The 21,948-nt window shown below is 33.6% G+C and overlaps 1 protein-coding gene across 1 annotated transcript in view; it reads left to right on the top strand.

The window, feature by feature from the left end:
- The window catches only part of LOC140452421 (dual specificity protein phosphatase 10-like), a 114,452-nt gene that overhangs the window by 17,436 nt on the left and 75,068 nt on the right, over nucleotides 1-21,948 (top strand). Inside the window, exon 2 of the mRNA XM_072546673.1 lies at nucleotides 7,639-8,248. Coding sequence (XP_072402774.1) covers nucleotides 7,669-8,248 — 580 coding nt within the window. The 5' untranslated portion in view covers nucleotides 7,639-7,668. The remainder of the gene's footprint in view (nucleotides 1-7,638; nucleotides 8,249-21,948) is intronic.

Raw genomic sequence — 21,948 nt, 5'->3', positions numbered from 1 at the left:
CATTTTTCTTTGGCTAATTTGATCTCCTTTTCTATTCTTCTCTGCAGGTGTCTATATTCTGTTTCATTAGATTTTATCAGTCGACGTTGTTCCATTAATTTCAAGATGTCATCTGTCATCCATTTATTTTTCTTGACTAATTTTTTTCTATAATCATTGTTTGTGTAGATTTCATTAACTTGGTTTTTAAATTCACTCCATAGTTCTTCTGGATCTTCTAATTGTTCTCCGATGTTTTTTATTCTATTGTTAAATTCTTTTTAATGTTATGTTTTATGTTTATATCGTCAAAGTACATTGGTTTTTGGTTTTTGTCGCTGAATTCGTTCATCATTCCATATCTTGTTCAAAAGTGTATGCAACATTTCTATTGATTGCTCAGTATCTGCTTTTATTAGGTCTATGGGTATATTGTCGATTCCTGCGGCATTTCTATTCTTTAAAAGTTTTAGTGTATTTCCAATTTCTTTCCTTGTAATTTCTCCAATGTTGATTTCTAGCTCTGGTGATTCTTCTTCATCTTCTATACTTTATGTTATTACATGCTTATCATATATTTCGTCGAAGTATTCCTTCCATCTTTGTATTATTTCTTTCTCATTTTTTATTCTGTTTCCCTGCTTATCCTTAACTTCTCGTATATTTCTTTGTGCTTTTACTGTTAGGTGTCGTTTGATTATATATTGTGTTCGTAGGTCGTATTCTTTATATAGCTTCATTTATATTTTCTGGCTTGATTTTTTATTTTTGCGATTTTTTTTCCTTATATTTCCTTTCAAGTGACCTCTCTTTTTCTGATCCTTCCTTTTTTAAGATTTTCATTTTTCTTAGACTAACTCTCCAGTTTGTTGTGATACAGTTCGGTTAATTGCCAATTTCTCAGTTCGCTTCTTCATTTAGACTCAATTGTTATGTGATATATTTGGTTCTTGTACCTCCTTCCTGGTGATTTCCATGTTTCCTTGTATATACGCTTATGTTTAAAGATGCTTCCACCTATTGTAAATTCATTTTGTTCGCAAAATTCGATTAGTCGATTTCGATTGTCGTTCCTCTCCCGTATTCCCTCATTTCCTATCAGCTATTCAGTAGATTCTGGCATCAGTCAATCATTCAATTATTGATATTTTGACGGATAGAGAATCAGTTATGCATATTATCTTCCCTGGTAGTAGATAATTTGTATTCAGTATTTTACGTAACTGTAGAACAAAAATTTATTGGTGTTATATCATAAAATATTGATAATAAATAAAACCTCCACAGCTATTTGTTTTTATCGATATTGCTGTGTGACATAACCTCTGTCAGTCATTAATGCTAGCGACAAGTTGCACAAAACATTCATCTGTGCAAATAACTACTTTATCATTATCACACATTGATTAAGTGAAACATTATTTTAATGTTTAACGTACCCAGCATACATTTTGTTACAAAAGTGTGACTTGTGAAGATTAACAAGGCCATTACTTTATTTTTGAATGTAGCTTCTTTTGAGAGTATACATCTTAACCAAAGCTAAGAAAGAAAAACTAACTCATAAATTGACGAGTACGTATACTTGTTCAGGACCGATAGTAGAGATGCTGAATGGATAAAAAACATCTAAAAAATATGAAATACATTTTTCTATTGGAATAATTTCTTCTTCTTCAGGTGCCATCTCCGCTACGGAGGTTGGCAATCATCATAGCTATTTTAATTTTTGTGGCAGTACCTCCCAATAGATGCTTCTTCTGCCATCTATCTTTCCTTGCATTATGAGTCGCAGGATGCCATACTTGCTACAGATACTGTAGCTTTCTTTCTTTAATTGTAGGTTCAACTTCCTTCTCTTTACCTATTCTTCTCAGTACTTCATTGTTCGTAACTCTATCTACCCACGAAACCCTCATAATTCTTCTATCTTTTTCTTCCTAAAGTGCCTATCCGTTCCGGATGTTGGCGATCATCACGGCTATCTTTACTTTGTTTATTGCAGCGCGGAACAGTTCAGTGGTAGTCGTGTTATACCACTTTCGTAAATTTTGAAGCCAGGAAATCCGTCTTCTCCCCGGTCCTCTCTTACCATTTACCTTCCCTTGGAGAATCAGCTGGAGAAGGCCGTAACGTTCTTGATTTCTCATTACATGTCCTAGATATTCCAACTTTTTAGTTTTGACGGTCATGAGAATTTCACATTCTTTCCCCATTCTACGCAGGACCTCCACATTAGTAACTCCGTCAACCCAGGATATAGGTCTTCTGCTTCTAATTCTTCTATAGGTCCACATTTCAAAGGCGTTAAGTCGTCTCATTGTGTCTAGATTTAACGTCCATGATTCCACTCCATAGTATAATACACTGTATACGTAACATTTTGTTAGGCGTACTTTAAGAGCTAATGTTAAATCTTTGCCACATAGGACATTTTTCATTTTTTTCATAAAATTAGAACGTGCTTTTTCGATTCTGACTTTGATTTCTGCAGTGTAGTCATTATTTTCTGTTATAAGTGTTCCTAGGTAAGTGTACTTTTTTACTCTTTCGATCTGCTGGCCCTCTACTATCAAGATTTCGTTAGTATTATGGTTGTTTTTACAAATTTTCATAAACTTCGTCTTTTTGATATTAAGCGAGAGTCCGTACTCCCTACTACACATTACTATTTTACTTATTAGTCTTTCCAGGTCTTGTAAACTATCGGCTATTATTACTGTATCATCTGCATATCTTTTTTTGTTAACTATGACTCCATTTACTCTTATGCCGACTGTTTCATCTTCCAGAGTTTCTCGAATTACCTCTTCAGAATAAGCGTTAAATAATAGAGTATGCAGCCTTGCCTGACTCCTCTTTTTATTTCTATTTCTTCAGATTTCTCTTTTTCAATTCGTACTATTGCTCGCTGTTTGTAATAAAGGTTTGTTATTAGCCTTAAATCTCTTTCATCTAGGTTTTTATTTTTTAGAATTTCCATGAGTCGGTCATGTTTTACTCTATCAAACGCTTTATTGTAGTCTATAAAACAGACGTAAAGAGGACGGTTAACATCCAAACATCTCTGCGTCAGCACCTTGAAGGAGATTAGTGCATCTCTGGTACCCATACTATTGCGGAACCCATATTGTGTGTCACTAATATCCAGCTCCAGTTTACAGTGAATTCTGGCGTGGATCATTTTCAACAGAATTTTAAAGGTATGTGACATTAAGCTTATGGTTCGATAATCACTGCACTCTTTGGCATTCACTTTCTTTGGCAAACACACAAATGCTGATGTCAGCATTTCTCTAGGGATGATTCCCGTAGTATAGATAGCGTTGAACAGTTCTACTATTATGTCCAGGTTTTTCTCGTTGACCAACTTTAATAGCTCGCTTGGTAATTCATCTGGACCAGCAGATTTATTGGTTTTCATTGAGTTTAATGCCTGACTAACCTCTGATTTGGTTATCTCTGGGCTTACATCTCCCTTTTGGCTATCTACAGATGTACTAGCTTCTCTCCGGTCATGAAATAATTCCTCTATCGGTCTGGAATTAAAATAATTCTATTTTCTAGTCACTTAATATTTCGCCAACTGATTGTTGGCTTCATCAGAAATGCTCTAAAAATTTATTAAAACAAAGAGCTAAGAAATTTGTTTTAATAAATTTGTAATAAAAGGGCAGAGAAGACGTAGCATCGCAGCATTCTTACTTTTATATCAAGAGAGAGGTTGTGACTCTTGAAGAAGGCCCCCATCCGATTGAAGGTGGATCTAGCTTTTCCGATGCCTGCTCTTATCTCCTGGTTGTTGGTCCATTCTTCATTTATTATGGTGCAGAGGTAGTTGTAGTGCGTCACTCTTTCTGCAGGGGATTGGTTGACGTAGACTTGACCTTCTGTTATTCTTTTCTTGCTAATTATCATAAGCTTTGTCTTCTTAACGTTTATATTGAGTCCATATTGTTGACTGTAATATGTGATTTTGTTCATAAGAACTTGTAGGTCTTCTAAGTTGCCGCAAATACTATGGTGTCATCTGCATATCTGATGTTTAGCCGGTAACCATTTAGTAGAATACCTTTTTCAGTTTCGTGCAAAGCTTCGATAAATATTCTTTCAGAGTACAGATTGAAGATTAGAGGAGACAAAATGCAGCCTTGCCTTACTTCACGCATGATTTTCACATAGTGTGTTCACCTTCAACTCTGAGATTTGCTGTCTGATTCCAGTAGATACTTCTAGTTATTTTCAGATCTTGGTTGTTAATTCCTGTTTCTTTTAGTATTTGTATCATATTGGCGTGCTGTACTCGATCAAACGCTTTCTCGTAATTAACCAGACATGCGTATACGTCTCTGCATCTCTGGAATAAGATTTGTACTGAGAACAAAGCCTCTCTAGTACCAACAGCATTTGTGAACCCGAACTGGTTGGGAGAAATTTGACTTTCACAGAGCTTGTAGATTCTCCTATGAATTATATTTAGGAACAATTTTAGGAGATGACTCATGAGGCTTATAGTACGGTAATCTTCGCATTTCTTGGCTACTGTTTTTTTTGGAAGTGCAATAAACTCAGATTTTAGCCATTCTGTTGGTATTTCTCCAGAGTTGTATATGTTGTTGAATATCTTTGTGATTATTGCTGTAGATTCGTTGTCCATTAGTTTGAGTAGTTTTGCTTGTATATTATTAGGGCCTGCCGCTTTGCCATCCGGAGACTGTGTTATTGCGGAGTAAACTTCCTGCTGTAATATTCTTGGTCCATCATTTACCTCTTCTTCTAGCTTAAAGGTGTTATCTCTTTGGTCTTCAAATAGTTTTTCTAGATATTCTTTCCACGTTCTTATTTTACTGTGTTTGTCCAAGATGATGTTTGCGTCAGAATCAGTTATATTTCCTTTCTGCCTTCGTCTTAGTACCCCTGTCAGTTCTTTAACTTTCCTATGTACATTGTGACTATCGTACTTTGACTGCAGAGTCTCAATTTCTTCGCAACTTTCCATTGCTTCTTTTTCTTTCGCTTCTCTGATTTTCGTTCTTATTAATATATTTATGGTTTTATATTTGTCTGGGTCATTTTTGGCTTCTCTTCTCTCGTCCATTAGTTTCAGGATCTCATCTGTCATCCATGATTTTTTCTTCATTAATCTATCTGTCTTTAAGTGTTTATCCTTTACATTTTGCACTATTTCTGTAATATGTTTGATCGTTTGTTCTTCGTTCGATTCGTCTCTAATTGCAGTCACTTGCTCGTTTAACGTGGCTTGGACTCTCATCCTCGTATCAAGGTCTTTCAGCATACGTAGGTCGTATGATTGTGCTTTACTTTTCTGCACTGTTTTGAGTTTTACTCGAAATACTCCTACCAGTGGAACGTGGTCTGTCTCTAAGTCTGCTCCAGGATAAGTCTTGACAGATGTAAAGCTGTTTCGGAATCTTTTATTTACTAAAATGTAGTCTATTTGATTCCTAATAATTCTCCCGGGTCTGTCTTGAGGGGATTTCCACGTGTACAGCTTGCGATTTGGTAATTGGAAGAGTGTGTTGGTGACAATTAGTTCAGTTTTCTGCGAATTTTTCTAGGAGGCCTCCTCTCTCGTTTCTGACTCCAAGTCCATGTGCTCCAATGTACTGTGTCTTATCTCCACCTCCAATCTTGGCAACTGCAAATTAGTAATCAGAAATTCCTTTGTTAACAGCCCATTCTAGAGATTGATATATTGTAAAAATTTCGATAGAATATACGGAGCTGTGCTGATTTAATTTAAACGTTAGGGATTTTTGGTGGTCCTGAATATATACAGCATGTTTTAGTCATGTCTTATTAATTTGTCTCACTGTATCTTGTCGTATTCTGTTTTTTTTGTTATTTCGGAATTTTCTTACTTTAATAATTAATACTAGAATTTCTATATTCTCTCAAGATTTGTGCACCCCTCGTTAAAATTTTAGATCTTCTTCTTCTTAAAGTGCCTATCCGTTCCGGATGTTGGCGATCATCACGGCTATCTTTACTTTGTTTATTGCAGCGCGGAACAGTTCAGTGGTAGTCGTGTTATACCACCTTCGTAAATTTTGAAGCCAGGAAATGCGTCTTCTTCCCGGTCCTCTCTTACCATTTACTTTCCCTTGGAGAATCAGCTGGAGAAGGCCGTAACGTTCTTGATTTCCCATTACATGTCCTAGATATTCCAACTTTTTAGTTTTGACGGTCATGAGAATTTCACATTCTTTCCCCATTCTACGCAGGACCTCCACATTAGTAACTCTGTCAACCCAGGATATACGTAAGATGCGCCTATAACACCACATTTCGAAAGCTTCGAGCCGATTCATAGATGCAACAGTCAGTGTCCATGCTTCCATTCCGTAGAGCAGAAAAATTTTAGATATGTATCGCATATATTAACGTGTTTTCTATGAATTTTAACGTTATAACTTTAACTAAAAAAAGGGAACACTCAGTCGATCTCAAAAACTCCATAATTAATGGATCTCACTTCATCAATAATTAAGCTGCTGGGTGTTTTAACTATTTTGGAAACTTCTTATTTAATTCATAACTTTTTAACCACACTGTATATTTTCTTTATATTTGGCACGTGAATTAAGATGTCCAATTTATTAATTTATTTATAATTATAAGAAATACAGGTCCGGATTAAAATTAATAATTAATATTGAAAAAATATTCCGACCCAAAAACAACACCCTGTATATTATATTTTTGTAAAATGGATTCTGCATTTGATAAGAGGATGAAAAACTAAATTTAGTGGTATACCTTGAATTTTCGGCAAAATGTTTTTTCTGGTAATATTTTGCATTTGAATTCTGCGTGTGAATTGCGAGAGCTCGAATTAGAAAAAAAATAATGCGATTTAATTTTAATGAATACCATTATTTAATCTAAATTGGTATAATGTTAACATTTTAGTGTTTTTTTATTATGTGCGACAAATAATTCATAATAAATATTCATCTTTAATTAATGAATAAATGTTCTGAAGTTATTTTCTTGTGGCATCTTAAGCAATTACTGTTTTAATGGGAATAAGCCACAATTGAAGTTTAAAATAAGTTTCAATTTCAACTTCGGAAATCGTTCTCAAAATATAATCATTAATAAATTAAACAATTTTTGTTTTTTGTTAATTGGTGAAAAATTCTCCCAATTTAATAATTATATTGGCAATATCATTTTAAAGTCGTCTACTTTAAAATGTATAATAAATATTGAGTATATTAATGAATTGTCAATATGAGTCAGATAAAATTCAATTATTTAAAGAATTCAGATATTCAGATTATTAGCAATTGTTAAAGATTTTTATTACCGTAGGTCTGTAAAGATGCACTTTGCAAGCGTGGTTAATTAATTAAATGCATACATCTCGAGAACCCCCTAAAATTCGATCAATTATATAAATTGGTTTAACAAAACAGGAAACTGAGAATTTATTTACTCGCAGATGGTGTGGTGGAAACATTAAAACTTTATGCGCCTCCTTGCTATTGTGATACACACTATATAAAAGCTTTCTTAAAAAGTTCGCACATTTTATGGCGTAGTAAAGTAACTCGTAAATTGAATTACGAACACTTGAAGTAATTTATTGCACCGTTGACTCACCCTGTACATAAAAGTTTTTCTGTCTTCCAGATATAGACTGTGACGCTAATCCGCATCGTCATGTCAGTTTGCCTCGAAAGTAGCCAGCCGAGAGACGGTTTGAAGCTACCGCTTAATCGGAGTTTTAGCGAGCCAGGATCTCAGACTTCGCCGTCTCATCTACCCTTGGGTTGCCCGAATCCGAAACGTTTCAAACTGGATACCTCCAGCGTGAGCCTACCTACGAGCCCATGTGCGGAGTCGGCGCATTTGCAGCGAACATGGGTCCTGAATAATGTTAAGTACATGGATGACGATGCTCTTAAGTCAAAAATGGAAGATCGTAGACCAGGACCTAAGAGTTATATATTGTTGGATTGCAGGCCCTTTATCAGCTACAATATGAACCATATTGCGGGAGCTATAAACGTCAACTGTTCCGACAGATTTAACAGGAGACGTCTTCAACAAGGCAAAGCAACTTTGGCCGATCTGGCCACGACTAGAGAAGGAAAAGAAGTACTGAAAAAGAGGTTGTTTAGAGAAGTGATTATTTACGATGATTCTACGAGTGATAAAGAAAGAATTACCGTTGGGCATCCGTTGTTGCTAGTGTTGACTTCTCTTGTGGACGACCATAAAGAGCCAGCCTTACTTATCGGTAAGTTTTTACATTTTATTATTAATTTTGTGTAAAAATACATATACTATTTAGTCATTTCTATAAAACGTAAAGCATTCGTGATTTAACATATCTGTAAATAACATTTTGCATTGTTTGTAATAAAAATGCTGATGTAGTGAAACGCTAGAAACACCAATCGCAAATTACATTCTATTTTGAATAGTTTTGAAAGTTTGTAAATAGACAAAAATAATTTAGTGGAATATAAGTTGAAGCTATTATTGTATACCGTTGGATGGATGTCAAGGACTTTCTTATGAGCACTGAGTATTGGTAACCAGGAAATGCTGCTTTCTAAATTTTTTGTAAGGTGTATATTCTTATTTATTTGTCTCAGAGCGAAACTCTGCTGAGTTTTTATCTTGTTTTATATTTTTATGTATGTGCTAGATCTATACATACCACATAATTTATTATTTATTGTGTTAACTACATTGACTATATCTATATGTATGTGTGTCGATATATATTTGTTATATATACAGGATGTTTAGTTGGGAAAGTAACATACGTTAACTGTAAAAAGGGGACACTTAGGCGATCTCAAAAACCCCATACGTAATGGGTCTTACTTCACCACTAACAAAGATACTGAGTGTTTTATCTATCTTGCCAACTTCTTATTTAATTCACAACTATGTAACCACTCTGTAAATTTTCTTTATATTTGGTATGCGAATATACTTTATTTATTTATTTATAATTATAAGAAATCCAGGTCCGAATTAAACAATTTGGAAAAATATTCCGACTCAAAAACAACACCCTGTACATTAGCTTTTTAAAAATGGATTCTGCATTTGAAAAGAGGATGAAAAACTAAATGTAGTGGTAAACTTTTAATTTTCGGCAAAATGTTTTTTCTTGTAAAAATTTACATTTGAATTCTGAAATTATGTGAATTACATGAGCATGCACTCTTTTCAAGTGCAGAATTCATTTTTAAAAAATCTTATATACAGGGTGTTGTTTTTGGGTAGGATTAATTATTAATGTTAATCAGGACCTGAATTTCTTATAATTGTAAATAAATTAATCAATTGGACACCTTAACGTGATATTCACAGGACAAATATAAAGAAAATATACAGTGTGGTTAAACAGTTATGAATTTAATATGTATTGGCAAAATAGGTAAAATACCCAGCAGCTTTGTTATTGATGTAGTAAGACCCACTAACTATGGGGTTTTGGAGATCGCCTTTTGTTAGTTAACGTATGTTACTCTCCCAAAGAAACACCCTGTATAATATATATTTTTATATATCTATATATATCTAAGACCATCTTAGATTCGCTGATGACATCATTCTAATTGCTAGAAGTCCTGAAGAATTACAACTACAAATTAATGACCTTAATACATCCAGCAATGAGGTAGGCCTAAAAATGAACCTAGCAAAGACTAAAATAAAGTGCAATGATCTGATCGCCAACATGGAAATAAAAATTAATGAAACCTCGCTAGAAGTATTAGACGAATACATATACCTGGGACAGCTCATACATAAATCGGGATCACCACTTCCGGAAATCAACAGACGAATAAAACAAGCATGGTCAACATTCGGACGAAATTCCATAGTCTTCAAGTCCAAAATGCCACTATACCTCAAGAAGAGAGTATTTGATCAATGCATATTACCCGTCTTGACATATGGATGTGAAACTTGGATATTAAACAGAGAAATAACGTCGAAACTCCAAGTAACTCAAAGAGCAATGGAAAGATGTATGCTAGGGATAACAAAGAGGGATCGTAAAAGAATTGAATGGATACGGAGGCAAACCCAGGTGACTGATGTAATCCAAAGAATAAAATCCATGAAATGGCAATGGGCAGGATATATAGCAAGAAGAACAGACAACAGATGGACCACTAGAACAACTATGTGGTACCCCAGGAACGCTAAGAGATCAAAGAGGCGCCCGAATCTCAGATGGGATTATGATATAAGAAAATTAACAGGAACAACGTGGTCTCGAATAGCACAATATAGAAAAATATGGGCGCAAATGAGCTCGAATTATAAGAACAACGAATAACTAAGACATCGTCGAATAATAATAAGAACATAGAATAACATTGAAATAAGGGAGGCTGCACCGTAATTGGAAACGGTTGAGAAAGCTGCACATGATGATGATGATGATGATGATATATATATATATATATATATATATATATATATATATATATATATATATATATATATATAGAAAATTATGAAGGTACAGTAATTCTACGAATAGATTATCGAAGAAAAAAGCTTATTCTATCAACATTACTACAAAAAAATGAAGAAACATGATTATAAATATTGCCAAATTATTTTGCAAAAACATTAACTACTGCCTGCAGGAAAATTATTTTTTCATATTTGGAAAGTCTGCATTTTTCTACAAATTTAAAAAAGAAAAAGTTGTAGAACAATTTGTGACGAAGTTAGTTCCGTTTTTTTTTCAATTGGCAGCAGCTTTGTTTATAACAATTAAGAGAACTAATTAGTGACATTTGAAACAACATACTTTAAAATTAAAGTTAATGTGACAAATTCGAAAAAGATTGCTTTTCAACGGAATCATCCAAAAAGCTTCAAAACGTGGACCTCAAAATCGTCGGGCTTTGAAACTGGCGGGAGCGGTGGAGAGGTAATGAGCTGTTAACTGTATCTCTGTTTCTTCTTTATGGATTTCGACTTTTCTTTTTAATCTGTATTTACTTTGTGCGTACATTGCTAATATGTACTATTTAAATAAACAAATTGTTAAATAAACGATCTAATTAGTTTAAACAGTTTTTTTTTTCAATTTTTTAGTAATATTTGAAGTAATTTTTATTGTAAAATATAAATATATATGATTAATATATACTTCTTCAATAAACGTCGTATATAATTTATTTATAATAGATTTTAGAAGAAAAACAAATTATCCTACTCAATTATTTCTACGTATTGCTTTAGAAATAAAAAATCCCAAATAAAAATTCGAGATTTTTCTCAATGGAAAAAGTTTTTCAATGGACAATTTTCCGTGGCAACCTATTCATTTATTTATTTATTATTTAATTAACAATTTGTAAACAAATTATAAAAAAATGTTTTTTGCTTCGAAATTAATTTTTTTTAATAATTTAAGTTGTATTAAGACGAAAGTTATTCTTGTATTTTTTCGTAACATACTGACTTTACGTAAAATGCAAATAAACAATTAAAAATGCCGAAAAATAGCCGATTTTAACGTTTTTGAGGCCATTTTTCAGCAGGATGGACATAGAATTAAAAAAAACAATAAATATGAGGTAAAAGCTTAAGTCCATTAGTTTCAGAATGGGTAAGTCCATTTTGATTGTATATGGCATAAGCCAGTTTAAAATATCCATAAACAAATTGATATACCGCTTGTTTCGGGATATATAAACTTGACGAACGTCGAAACTTTACAGTTCGCAACACATTGTTTATTTCTTACCCACAAGCTGAATCTTATTTTAATCGAAAGAATATGAATTTCCCACGGGAAGAAGTTTATTTGTAACAATTTTTCAACAAATAAAAAATTTCTTTTTGATTCAAAACCAATTTATCCTTTCGTAAATAGCAGTTGTGTTTCGAACGTTAAAATTTGGACGTTCGTCAAGTCTATACACACATGTCCAAAAGTTTGGAATAGGTACAAATAAAATACCTACGCCTATGGTGGTTTTAAAACTGTTGTTGATATTTATTCTATAACGTTTTTAAATGAAAATGATAAAAAATTTGAATCGTTTTTGTATGATTTTGGTCAGTTTCAACTGATTAGCGTATTTACACATTATTTCATTCTTTGTTTAAATTTGAATTGAGCCTTTAAAAATGCCTAGAAATGTGATATCTCATTTTAACAGATCAAGAGTAATTGCTTTGTTACAACAAGGCTTTAGTCAAAGTTATATCACGAATATTGTTGATGATACTCAGAGTGCTGTATCGAAAATTAAAAAAAATTTCAAGATACAAATGACGTCAAGGATCGTCCCAGAAGTGGTAGAAGTCAATATACAACAGCAGCACAAGACCAGCAAATAACATTGATAGCTCGTAGAAATCGTCTGGAATCTACAAGTGGTATATCCAGAGAAATTTCTAGGCTTCAAGAACTGAATATTTTACGGCAAACAATAACACGCAGACTAAATGCGGTAAATTTGTATCGTAGAAGACCGCTACGTGTTCCCAAACTAACCTACCAACACAAAATAGTAAGGTTGCAATGGGCTAGAGAAATAGTGCATCATGGTCCTAACTGGAATAACGCGATGTTCTCTGATGAGTCAAAAATTGGCTTGGTATCTGGTTCGCGAAAAACACTGGTTTGGAGGGCCCCAGGACGACAAGCCCGACTAGAAACAGCCCAACCGCGTGTCCCATTTGAAGGTGGCAGTATTATGGTTTGGGGTGGTATTATGAGTGGTACACGGACGCCACTGCTGGTTCTGGAGAGAAGAGTCACTGGTGCTGTGTACATCGAGGAAGTTTTAAATCCTGTCCTACGTCTATTCCGAGGGGCGGTAGGTGATGAATTTGTGTTTATGCATGACAACGCACCTCCTTATCGAACAGCAGCAGCACAAAATTCTCTGGAAGAAGAAGGAATATGTACATTACAGTGGCCCTCGAATTCCCCTGACATGAACGTTATTGAACATGCTTGGGACATTCTCAAAACACGCATCAAGAAGCCTATTATCCCCCTTTTACACTTCGAGAACTAAAAGATGCTGCTCGTAAAGAATGGGAAAGAATTCCGCAAGCCCAGCTCGACCAGTTAATCTGCAGCATGCCAAATCGCCTACAGGCATGCTACAGGTCAATTGAGGAATTACTAATTTATACTAAAATTAATACTAAATTAAAAATAATTTTTTTCTATACTAATTTAGTTTTAAATGTAAGTTGTACATTGTAAGTTTTTCACTCCAAGAGAATAAATAATTTTTTTGCATATCGTTTATCTGGTTTTGAGATTTATTCAGTATTGTTGAGAATTGAAACAAAATGATGTTTAATTATTCAGAAGAGTTTATATATAAAAATCAATAAAAAGATGAAATATTCCAATATTCCAAACTTTTGGACATATGTGTATATTCCGAAACGCAGCGGTATATAAATGATTTGTTTATGGATATTTTAAACTGACTTCTGCAATATAAAATCAAAATGGAATTGCGCATTTTTAAACTACTTGACTTGAACTTGCATCTCATATTTTTTGATTTTTTATATTTGACGTCTAACATATTAAAAAATGGGATCGAAAAAAACGCTAAAAGTAGCTTTTTTGGCTATTTTAGTTGTTTACTTGCATTTTACACATAAAATACGCGTTTATATAAAAATCACAAGAATATCTTTCGTCTTAAAATAAACCATATTATTTAAAAAATTGGTCTCGGAACGAAAAAAGGAATTTTTTGTATTTTGTTTAAAAATTGTTATAGATAAATAGGCCATGGAAAATTTTCTGCAAACTGTTCAACATAGCATATTGGCGTCATATTATATGGATTAAAACAAGTTTCAGTATGTGGGTATGAGTATGAAATCGACATTTTTTGACAAAAGCCACCCGCCTAGCATGTTTATCATGAAATTAAACCTATTAGTTTATTTGAGATTGTCATTTCCAAGACAATACATAAACCAATAATATTTTTAGAAATAATTGAATAGGATAATTTGTTTTTTCGTAAAATCTGTTATAAATAAATTATTTACGAACTTTATTGAAGAACTATATATTAATCATAAAAAGTTGTGTTTTACAATAAAAATTACCTCAAATATTTCTGAAAAAAAAATAAAAAACTAAAAAAAAATTGTTTAATCAAATTAGATGGTTTATTTAACAATTTATTCATGTGAATAATTTATATTAGTAATGTACGCAAAAAGTACATACAAATTAATAAAAGAAACATCGAAATCCATAAACAAGAACCAGAGATATAGTTAATAGCTCCTTCCCCCTTAATCGCTCCCGTAAGTTTCAAAGTCAGCTGATTTTGAGGACCATATTTTGAAGCTTTGTGGACGATTCCGTTGAAATGTAATCTTTTTCAAATTTGTCACATTAAAACTTTTAAAGTATGTTCTTTCAAATGACCCTAATTAGATCTCTTAATTGTTATAAACAAGGCTGCTGCCAATTAAAAAAAAGGCACTAACTTCGTCCCACCTTGTCCTAAGACAACTTTTCTTTTTTTAAATTCGTAAAAAAATGCAACCTTTCCAAATATGAAAAAACAATTTTCGTGTAGGCAACAGTTAAAAAGTTATTCTAATTCTGTATAAACAAAATATCGATATGCTTTTGCAATATTTAAAATCGCTTTTCTTCATTTTTTTTTTAATAATATTTATATAGTAAATCTTCTTTTTTTCATAAGATATCCGTAGAATTACTGTGAATATCATTTTCTGAAAAATATTGTTGCAGAAATATTTAATTTGGCATAAACAAATTAAATAACTTTTAAACTACACTCCCGATCATAAAATCCGGGTCATCTTGAAAATTTCAAGGTTTTTAAATATTTTTGCCTCTGGTGCAGTAATAACCTTTTTTTTTGGCTAATGTATTTTTTATTTGTCATCAATGTTTGTTTTGAAAGAAAAAAAATGTTTTTTTATTGTTTTTATTGAAAAAAACAGAAAACAAATCAAATTGTTGATAAAACAGACATACGAAAAAAAAAAAAAAAAAATAGAAAATACAGAACGTGGTAAAAAATCAGTGAAATTTCAATGACCAATATCGTGTATTGCCTCCCCTTGCTCTAATAACCTCTTGCAGACGACGGGGCATACTCTCAATTTTTCTCCGGATTACATGTTGTGGTATGTTATTCCACTCTCTCACTAACAGATCCTTAAGCTCCTGTGCGTTGTTAGGAGGAGGTGTATGGGCTTGAATACGTTTTTTCAAATCGTCCCAGAGATGTTCGATGGGATTCAGGTCCGGAGACCTAGCTGGCCAGGGTACCCTCGTAATTCCAACTTCGTCCAAGTATTACATACTGATCCTGGCAACGTGCGGTCGCACGTTGTCCTGCATAAAAACGGCGTTTTCTCCAAGCCCTGCCATGTTGGGCATAACATGTTCTTCCGGAATCTCCGTAATGTACCTTCGTGCAGTTAGGGACCCATTTTCGATGAAGGGTAATTATGTGTGGAAGTCGGAAGATATATCTCCCCAAGCCATGACCGAGCCTCCACCAAACGGCATTCTTGGAGCAATGCAAGCTTGTGAAAATCGTTCACCGGTTCTGCTCCAAACTCTTACACGTCCATCGGATCCAGTTAGGCAGAAACGGGGTTCATCTGAGAATTTGCTACAATCGTTAATTCCCCAATGCGCGTATTGTCGAGCAAAAGCTAGTAGTGCAACTCGAGGTACCCGGCGAAGTGGCGATCCTCTAGCCATTACCCGAGAAGATAGTCAAGAAGAACGAAGTCGTCTTCTGACTGTTGCAACACTAAAATTGCGATTTCGTACTCTCTCTAGACGATTTTGATGCATAACCGCAGTTGAGGTCCGGTTTCGTAAAGCCTGAAACACAAGGAAACGGTCATCTAGTGCCTTGGTCGTTCTTCTTCGTCCAGAGCCAGGTCGCCTGGTTAGCAAACTTGCCTCCTGAAAGCGTTGAAGCACTCGTTGAACCGTAGAAAGGCTTACGCCAACAGTTCTTGCGACTTGCCGTTAAGTGTGACCGTCTTCCACAAGTGCAACAATTTGTGCCGTTTCAACAACAGTCAAAGGCATTTTTGTCAAAAAATAAACACTAATAATCACTAATGGTGGCAATAATAAACGTTTGTCCGTTGCATTTGAACAGAAAGTCGAAGTACAAACGAGACATTTAAAACAAGCGGAGTTACAGGTAGCGTTCATTTTGGGAAGTGTGCACTTTACCGCGAAATCGGCACTATTGGAATTCTTTGTTACAAAGGAAACCGCAACAATTCTCAGAAACATGCATTAGTTTGTATTTGTGTTATTATTATTTACGATAAAGCTCGTTAAAAATGAAATATCGGTGATTTTCAAGGTGACCCGGATTTTATGATCGCGAGTGTATTTGACCGATCGCGAATTTTTTTCATACTTTAAGCACTACAAAAATCAATATTCTATGTAATATATAGGTTTTAAGTTCATTTTTAAATAAGTTATTAACATTTAAAAAAAAACCGAAATTTCTGACTTATTTGCAACTTTCTGAATAACAAATAAGGATAGAAACATTTAAAAAATGTCATTTTGAAGTTTTATATGACATAAGTTTATTACCCTCAAATTTGTTTCAAATGCTTCACTTTTTGCTGATACGCGAAAAAAGAGAAAATTGATCATTTTTTGACCTTAATTTATAAATAACTAATGAAGTAAAAAAAATCGCTGCAGAAAACGTGTAGGTTCTTGTTATAGAGGACCATACAACTCAAAACAACTGTCATTTGCCTGGCCGGTTCAGTGTCACAAACGATACTTTTCTTGCTTATTTCCCTGGCCTAAAATAAGTCGTTCAAAAATTGATTTTTTATGTTAAAAGTTAAAAAAATCAATGTATAGTTAAGAATTTCTTTTAGTTTTAAACAAGATCTTCTATATCAAAGTTTGAATTTTTTAAAATTTTAAATGAATTTGAACGACATTTCTACCCGACTAATATCAATATTAAGAGCAGAGCGATGCGGTGGCCTGTATGCACCTTATTGTTTAGGATATGTCTTGATGACTAATACCACTCATTGGAAAAGTTTTATATCATAAAATTATCCACTGTAAATATCAGTTATTATTAGGATATCTTGAATTTATTCAAAATGATTGTTTTACTGCCTGACTCCGTATTTTACTCGTGGTAAAATGAAATGATGTGTTCGTTTTTATCGTCAATTGATAATGTTTTGTCCTATATTAAGACGTTACATAGGTCTTGTATTTTAAAAAAAATAAACATTTTTTTTATTCTATATGAAAGTATAGTACTTCAAGAGTCTTTACACCAAATTTGAAGTAAATTCGAGATATATTACCAGAGTTATCGAGATTTGAATACCGCGCGGTCAATTTAAAATCTTTAAACGCGTTTTTTTCCAAACTTTGTTTTTCCATGAGATCTGATTTCTCGAGAACGACTCGACCGATTTTACTGAAACACATAGTTTATCCTTATACTATTGTTTCGTGTTTAAACGAAGAGATTTTCCATCGGTCGACTCGACCGGATACGAAAAACTTGTTTTAAAAACGATGGAAATCGGAAATACTTTAAAAACTTTAAATTTAATTTTTTCTCAATTCCTTCGTCCAATCACGCACAAAGGGCATACACTATAAGAAAATTTTTGATTTCGGATGGACCTGCAACTAAATATTCTGCCTACCGTAAAAAAGGCTGGATGAGGAAAACTGCAGGAAAAATCGACAATTTTCAATATTTTTAGCTGAAAATTTTTTTACGACTTATTCAAATGCCATATTTATCTGTGTAAATTTTACTTAAACTATATTTTTGGTTTTTAAAATACAATTATTTGAAAGTTGTTTTTTTTCTTCAATACCTAGGGTGATTTGGCCGGTGGTCGGACAGTTTTGTTCAATGATAAATTCGAATCACTGCTGTTAGAATTTTTTAATAGAAATTTGTAAATACATAGATTGAATAGTTTTCTTGTTCTTGAATAATTTTAGCAATTATATATTATAAATTTAATTTATATTATTAATAGTACTAATGGATGTCTGTTTTATTAGTAGTCGGCCCTTATTTTATTGGCTCTCTTCAGACAGTGTAGTAGTAGGGAAAATCTCTAATGAAACTCCTTATTAGGTTAGTTTTAATTATAAAAAATAGAAACTAGGAATAATTTGTAGTAGATAAAAAATGCATACTGTCTCGAAAGTAAGTAACACCAAGTTCCATCGATAACAAAAACGAATTCTCATGGAAGATAAATAAATACAACATATCCATAAAAAAGCGGCTAAAACCAATTTAAAAATACATTTGTTATAATTTTTATTTGTCACATACATCACATCTAAAAGCTTCCTCTGCCACTTCACTGTAGACACTTCCCTTGAATTTAGTGCATTTTAGATGATACCAGATTGGACAAGCATCAAAGCCGATATTCTTTTCGTTATCTTCAGCATCGCTGTAGAGATTTTCTAAACAAACACCACATTTTGTTTGTCTTGATGATTATACACAATACCTTCATTATCTGATACCTTAGTTGCCACTTTCTTTAGTACTTTAATTCTTTTGTACACCGATTTATTATTTATTTTTCGCTTCCTATTCTCCAATCTCTTTTTCTTCTCGTTTTCCTTGTCCGTTTTTTCTTTTTCTTTTTTATTATAATGCCTCCATGGCCCTGACGATATAGCACTAGGAAATCGTTCACGAAGGGGTCTAGAAGATTTCTGAAGTGGCTGAGGATATTTTAAATGTTTAGTAAATGGTGATTCTTCGGTTGCAGTTACGGCAATATTTACGTCAGTACATTTCTCCTGTAAAACTGTTAAGGGACTTCATACTCTGCACAATTAACAATGTCATTTTCAGTTTCTGTAAAACGTTCCAGGTTTGTTTTATAGGTCTGGCATTGTAAAAAATTAACGATTTCAACAATGGGCGTAATATTTATGCCTTCTTCAGAACATTTTTGTTTTATAAAAGTTAGTACTTTAAGAGTACTGTTAAGATCTTTTTGAGTAATTGGAACTATTGGATATCTACTTTTCATTCATTACCGTCAGAGTATCACGAATACATTTTTTGTAATCAATAAGTCAAGGGTTTAATGGAAACAAGCCGCATGCCTTAAAACCGTTTTTAATATTTGTTGGCATATGAGAATGATGCAATGCATTATGAAAAACTGGGCAAAAATTTAGTTTTGATAACGCTTTTCCTTCATTTTCGCTTTCCCGCTTTCCCATTTCATACAGCATTTTTCCAATACACTTTTAGAGTGGCTTAAACACCGATACCGGTGAATGTGCGTCGGGTTCAGTTGAAATTCGTATAAAATTATAACATTTTTATCAAAAAAATTGCTTAAGTCTAAAGACCTGTGAGAGCCCATATACCTAAGAACAGTACAGGTGTTTTCTTCTCTTGTTCCAACCATTTATTAAATACATTGGCAACGAATTCAAAAAATATATCAGTTGGCATCTAGTCGGATTCTGATTTTCCCAAAATCCAATTCTCGGGCATAGCTTCTGCTAATGCTCGAGGCGGTTTCACGTAGGGAAATACTACCACAGGTGGGCATACTCTATCATCAACGTAAATCGTAACTAGTACCGTTAAGTTCTCTTTTGTGTTTCCTCTGGTAATTTCATATAAGTTTTTATATATCCTTTTGGTCCAAGGCCGCTTTTTGGACAGAGATAAAATCCGCTTTCATCTGCGTTAAACATTCTACTAGATCAGCTAATATTTCACTAGCTCCTTTATGGTTTAAAAAGGATTCCAGATCTTTTAACCAGGCTCGTATTGAGTGTTCAGATAAAATTGACCTAGCTTTATTAATAGCTTTTGGCATTTTTATTGTAATTTCTGGATGTCTTCCTAAAAATCTCTGAAACCATGTTTGTCCCGGTTTCCCATCTTTAAACGGGGTTTTTAAATTTCCATCTTTAACAATTTTATATCTAGTTAAAAGAAACTCTTCCTTTTTCAGAGGAAACCCACATTTTGCTAAACTGTTCAACCATTGTACAATTATTTTCTCCTTCTCTAGTGTTAAAACTGGATCAGGACCCATCTGCCACTTTTCTCTAACTCTACCACTATAGTGGCGCACCTAGAATTTTCCTGGGGGGTTTGGTTGGACACCAAAATTTTTTTTTATTCTACCCCCATTTTGAGTCCTTAAAATTTGGGTTTTAGTTTAATTTAAAGTACTAAAGATAGCAGTGCCAAAGATTCAGGTATCTGTTATCCTGCCTACCAACTAAAACCACCCCCTCGTACTTGTGCGCAGTTGACTGTCGCACGTACCGTACTCTCTACGTATTTATCTAGATCTTATCTCTGTCGTTGGTGCGGCTGGTGTTTCTCTTCTTCTTCTTTCTTTTTAATTACTGTTCGGATGTAATTGTGAACACTATTCCATCCCTCCTTACTTCCCGTCATCTTCACGATCATCTCTCTCACAGTCACAGTGTCCATACCTATATCTGTATACATTCTGTTTATCTCTACTGTACATCTATTACACTCCATCATTGTGTGAGTAACAGTGTCGGAATATTTGCAGTATAAACATTTATCTGTATCTGTCTTTCTGAACGTATGAAGATACGCCCCAAAACCGACAATCTACCCAGTCCCTTAGGCTCGGCATCAACATCTTGGATCACTGGGCACCATATTCCGTATTGTTCCACTTTTCTTGTCATCTTTCCATTGATCTTTCCCTTTCTTTTTTTTTATGGCTGTCAAATGCTCTCTTCTCTCATAGAGATGTCTCGTTTCTACTGCTAACACATAAAAATGAACACAACCCGTGATAGTCCACAAGGGCGCCGCAGATATAGTCCTGTAGGTGCATGCTAATCGCAACGGACTCATTCTATGTACTCTTATCATGAGCCTAATATTAGCTATCTATATCTAAATATGATGAAAAATATTAACTTAAATCCTAAATATGGCTCCTTGCTTTAGAGCCATATGGTTTATTACCTCTTCTTCATCTATTTGAATGTTCTGATGGATAAACATCAAAGCTAAACCATTTAGTCCCTCTACGCTAATTAAATTTCCTAAATAAGTCTTTAGTACTTTCAGCGATGAAAATGACCTTTCACGTGTACAGGTCGTTATAGGTAATTTAATTATTAAATACGCGTTTTGGATTTTTTGTATTGTGTGTGAAAGACAAGTTACATTTTCCTACTATTCTTTACATATATTTTTTACTTTATATGCCCTGGGGGCAGGGATTTAACCCATAAAACCCCACCGGGTACGCCACTGTACCACTAATACGATCCTGTATCGTAGACCTAGGAATATTGTACCTTCTACAAACTTCCCGTATTTTCCGCCGTTTCTGATATGTATTTGCAATGGCTTTTTGAAGCGTATCTTGGGTATAAAGAAAGAACTTTCTTTTGGAACAGGTTGCCATGGTCTAAAATTAATAAAAAAAGAGAAAAGTCAAATTTAAACCCTCAATCGTGTATAACTTTAAAGAAATACAGATTTGACCGACTACTAGTTTTTTACCCCCACCACTTTAGGCTAGTCGTCGGCCACTAAGTTTAAGTCCCGAATTAGTGCGTTATAGAAAATTTATAAGTGACCAACTTCCATATCCTTTATTAATTGTATTGCAAGGAATCTTGTTTAGGAAAAGAAAATAGAAATGCGTCTTATTTAAGCTAGTAGTCGACCACCCTGGCCGCCAACTAAAAATATTAATTTTTGTTTGTCTAGTAAGAGGCACTTCATTATAATTTTGCAGTAATTAATATTTACAAATTTTTTCAACCAATTTTAACATTACATTATCTTGTACAAACAAAAATCATAAATTATATTAATCCTGCCTTTAAAAATTGCGTTTTCACTTCTTTCTCAGTGATAAATTTGTCGT

This window comes from Diabrotica undecimpunctata, chromosome 10 (genome assembly GCF_040954645.1).
Source record: "Diabrotica undecimpunctata isolate CICGRU chromosome 10, icDiaUnde3, whole genome shotgun sequence".
NCBI lineage: Eukaryota > Metazoa > Arthropoda > Insecta > Coleoptera > Chrysomelidae > Diabrotica > Diabrotica undecimpunctata.
The sequence above is the reverse complement of the archived record's forward strand: the minus strand, read 5'-3'. Positions and strand labels throughout refer to the sequence as shown.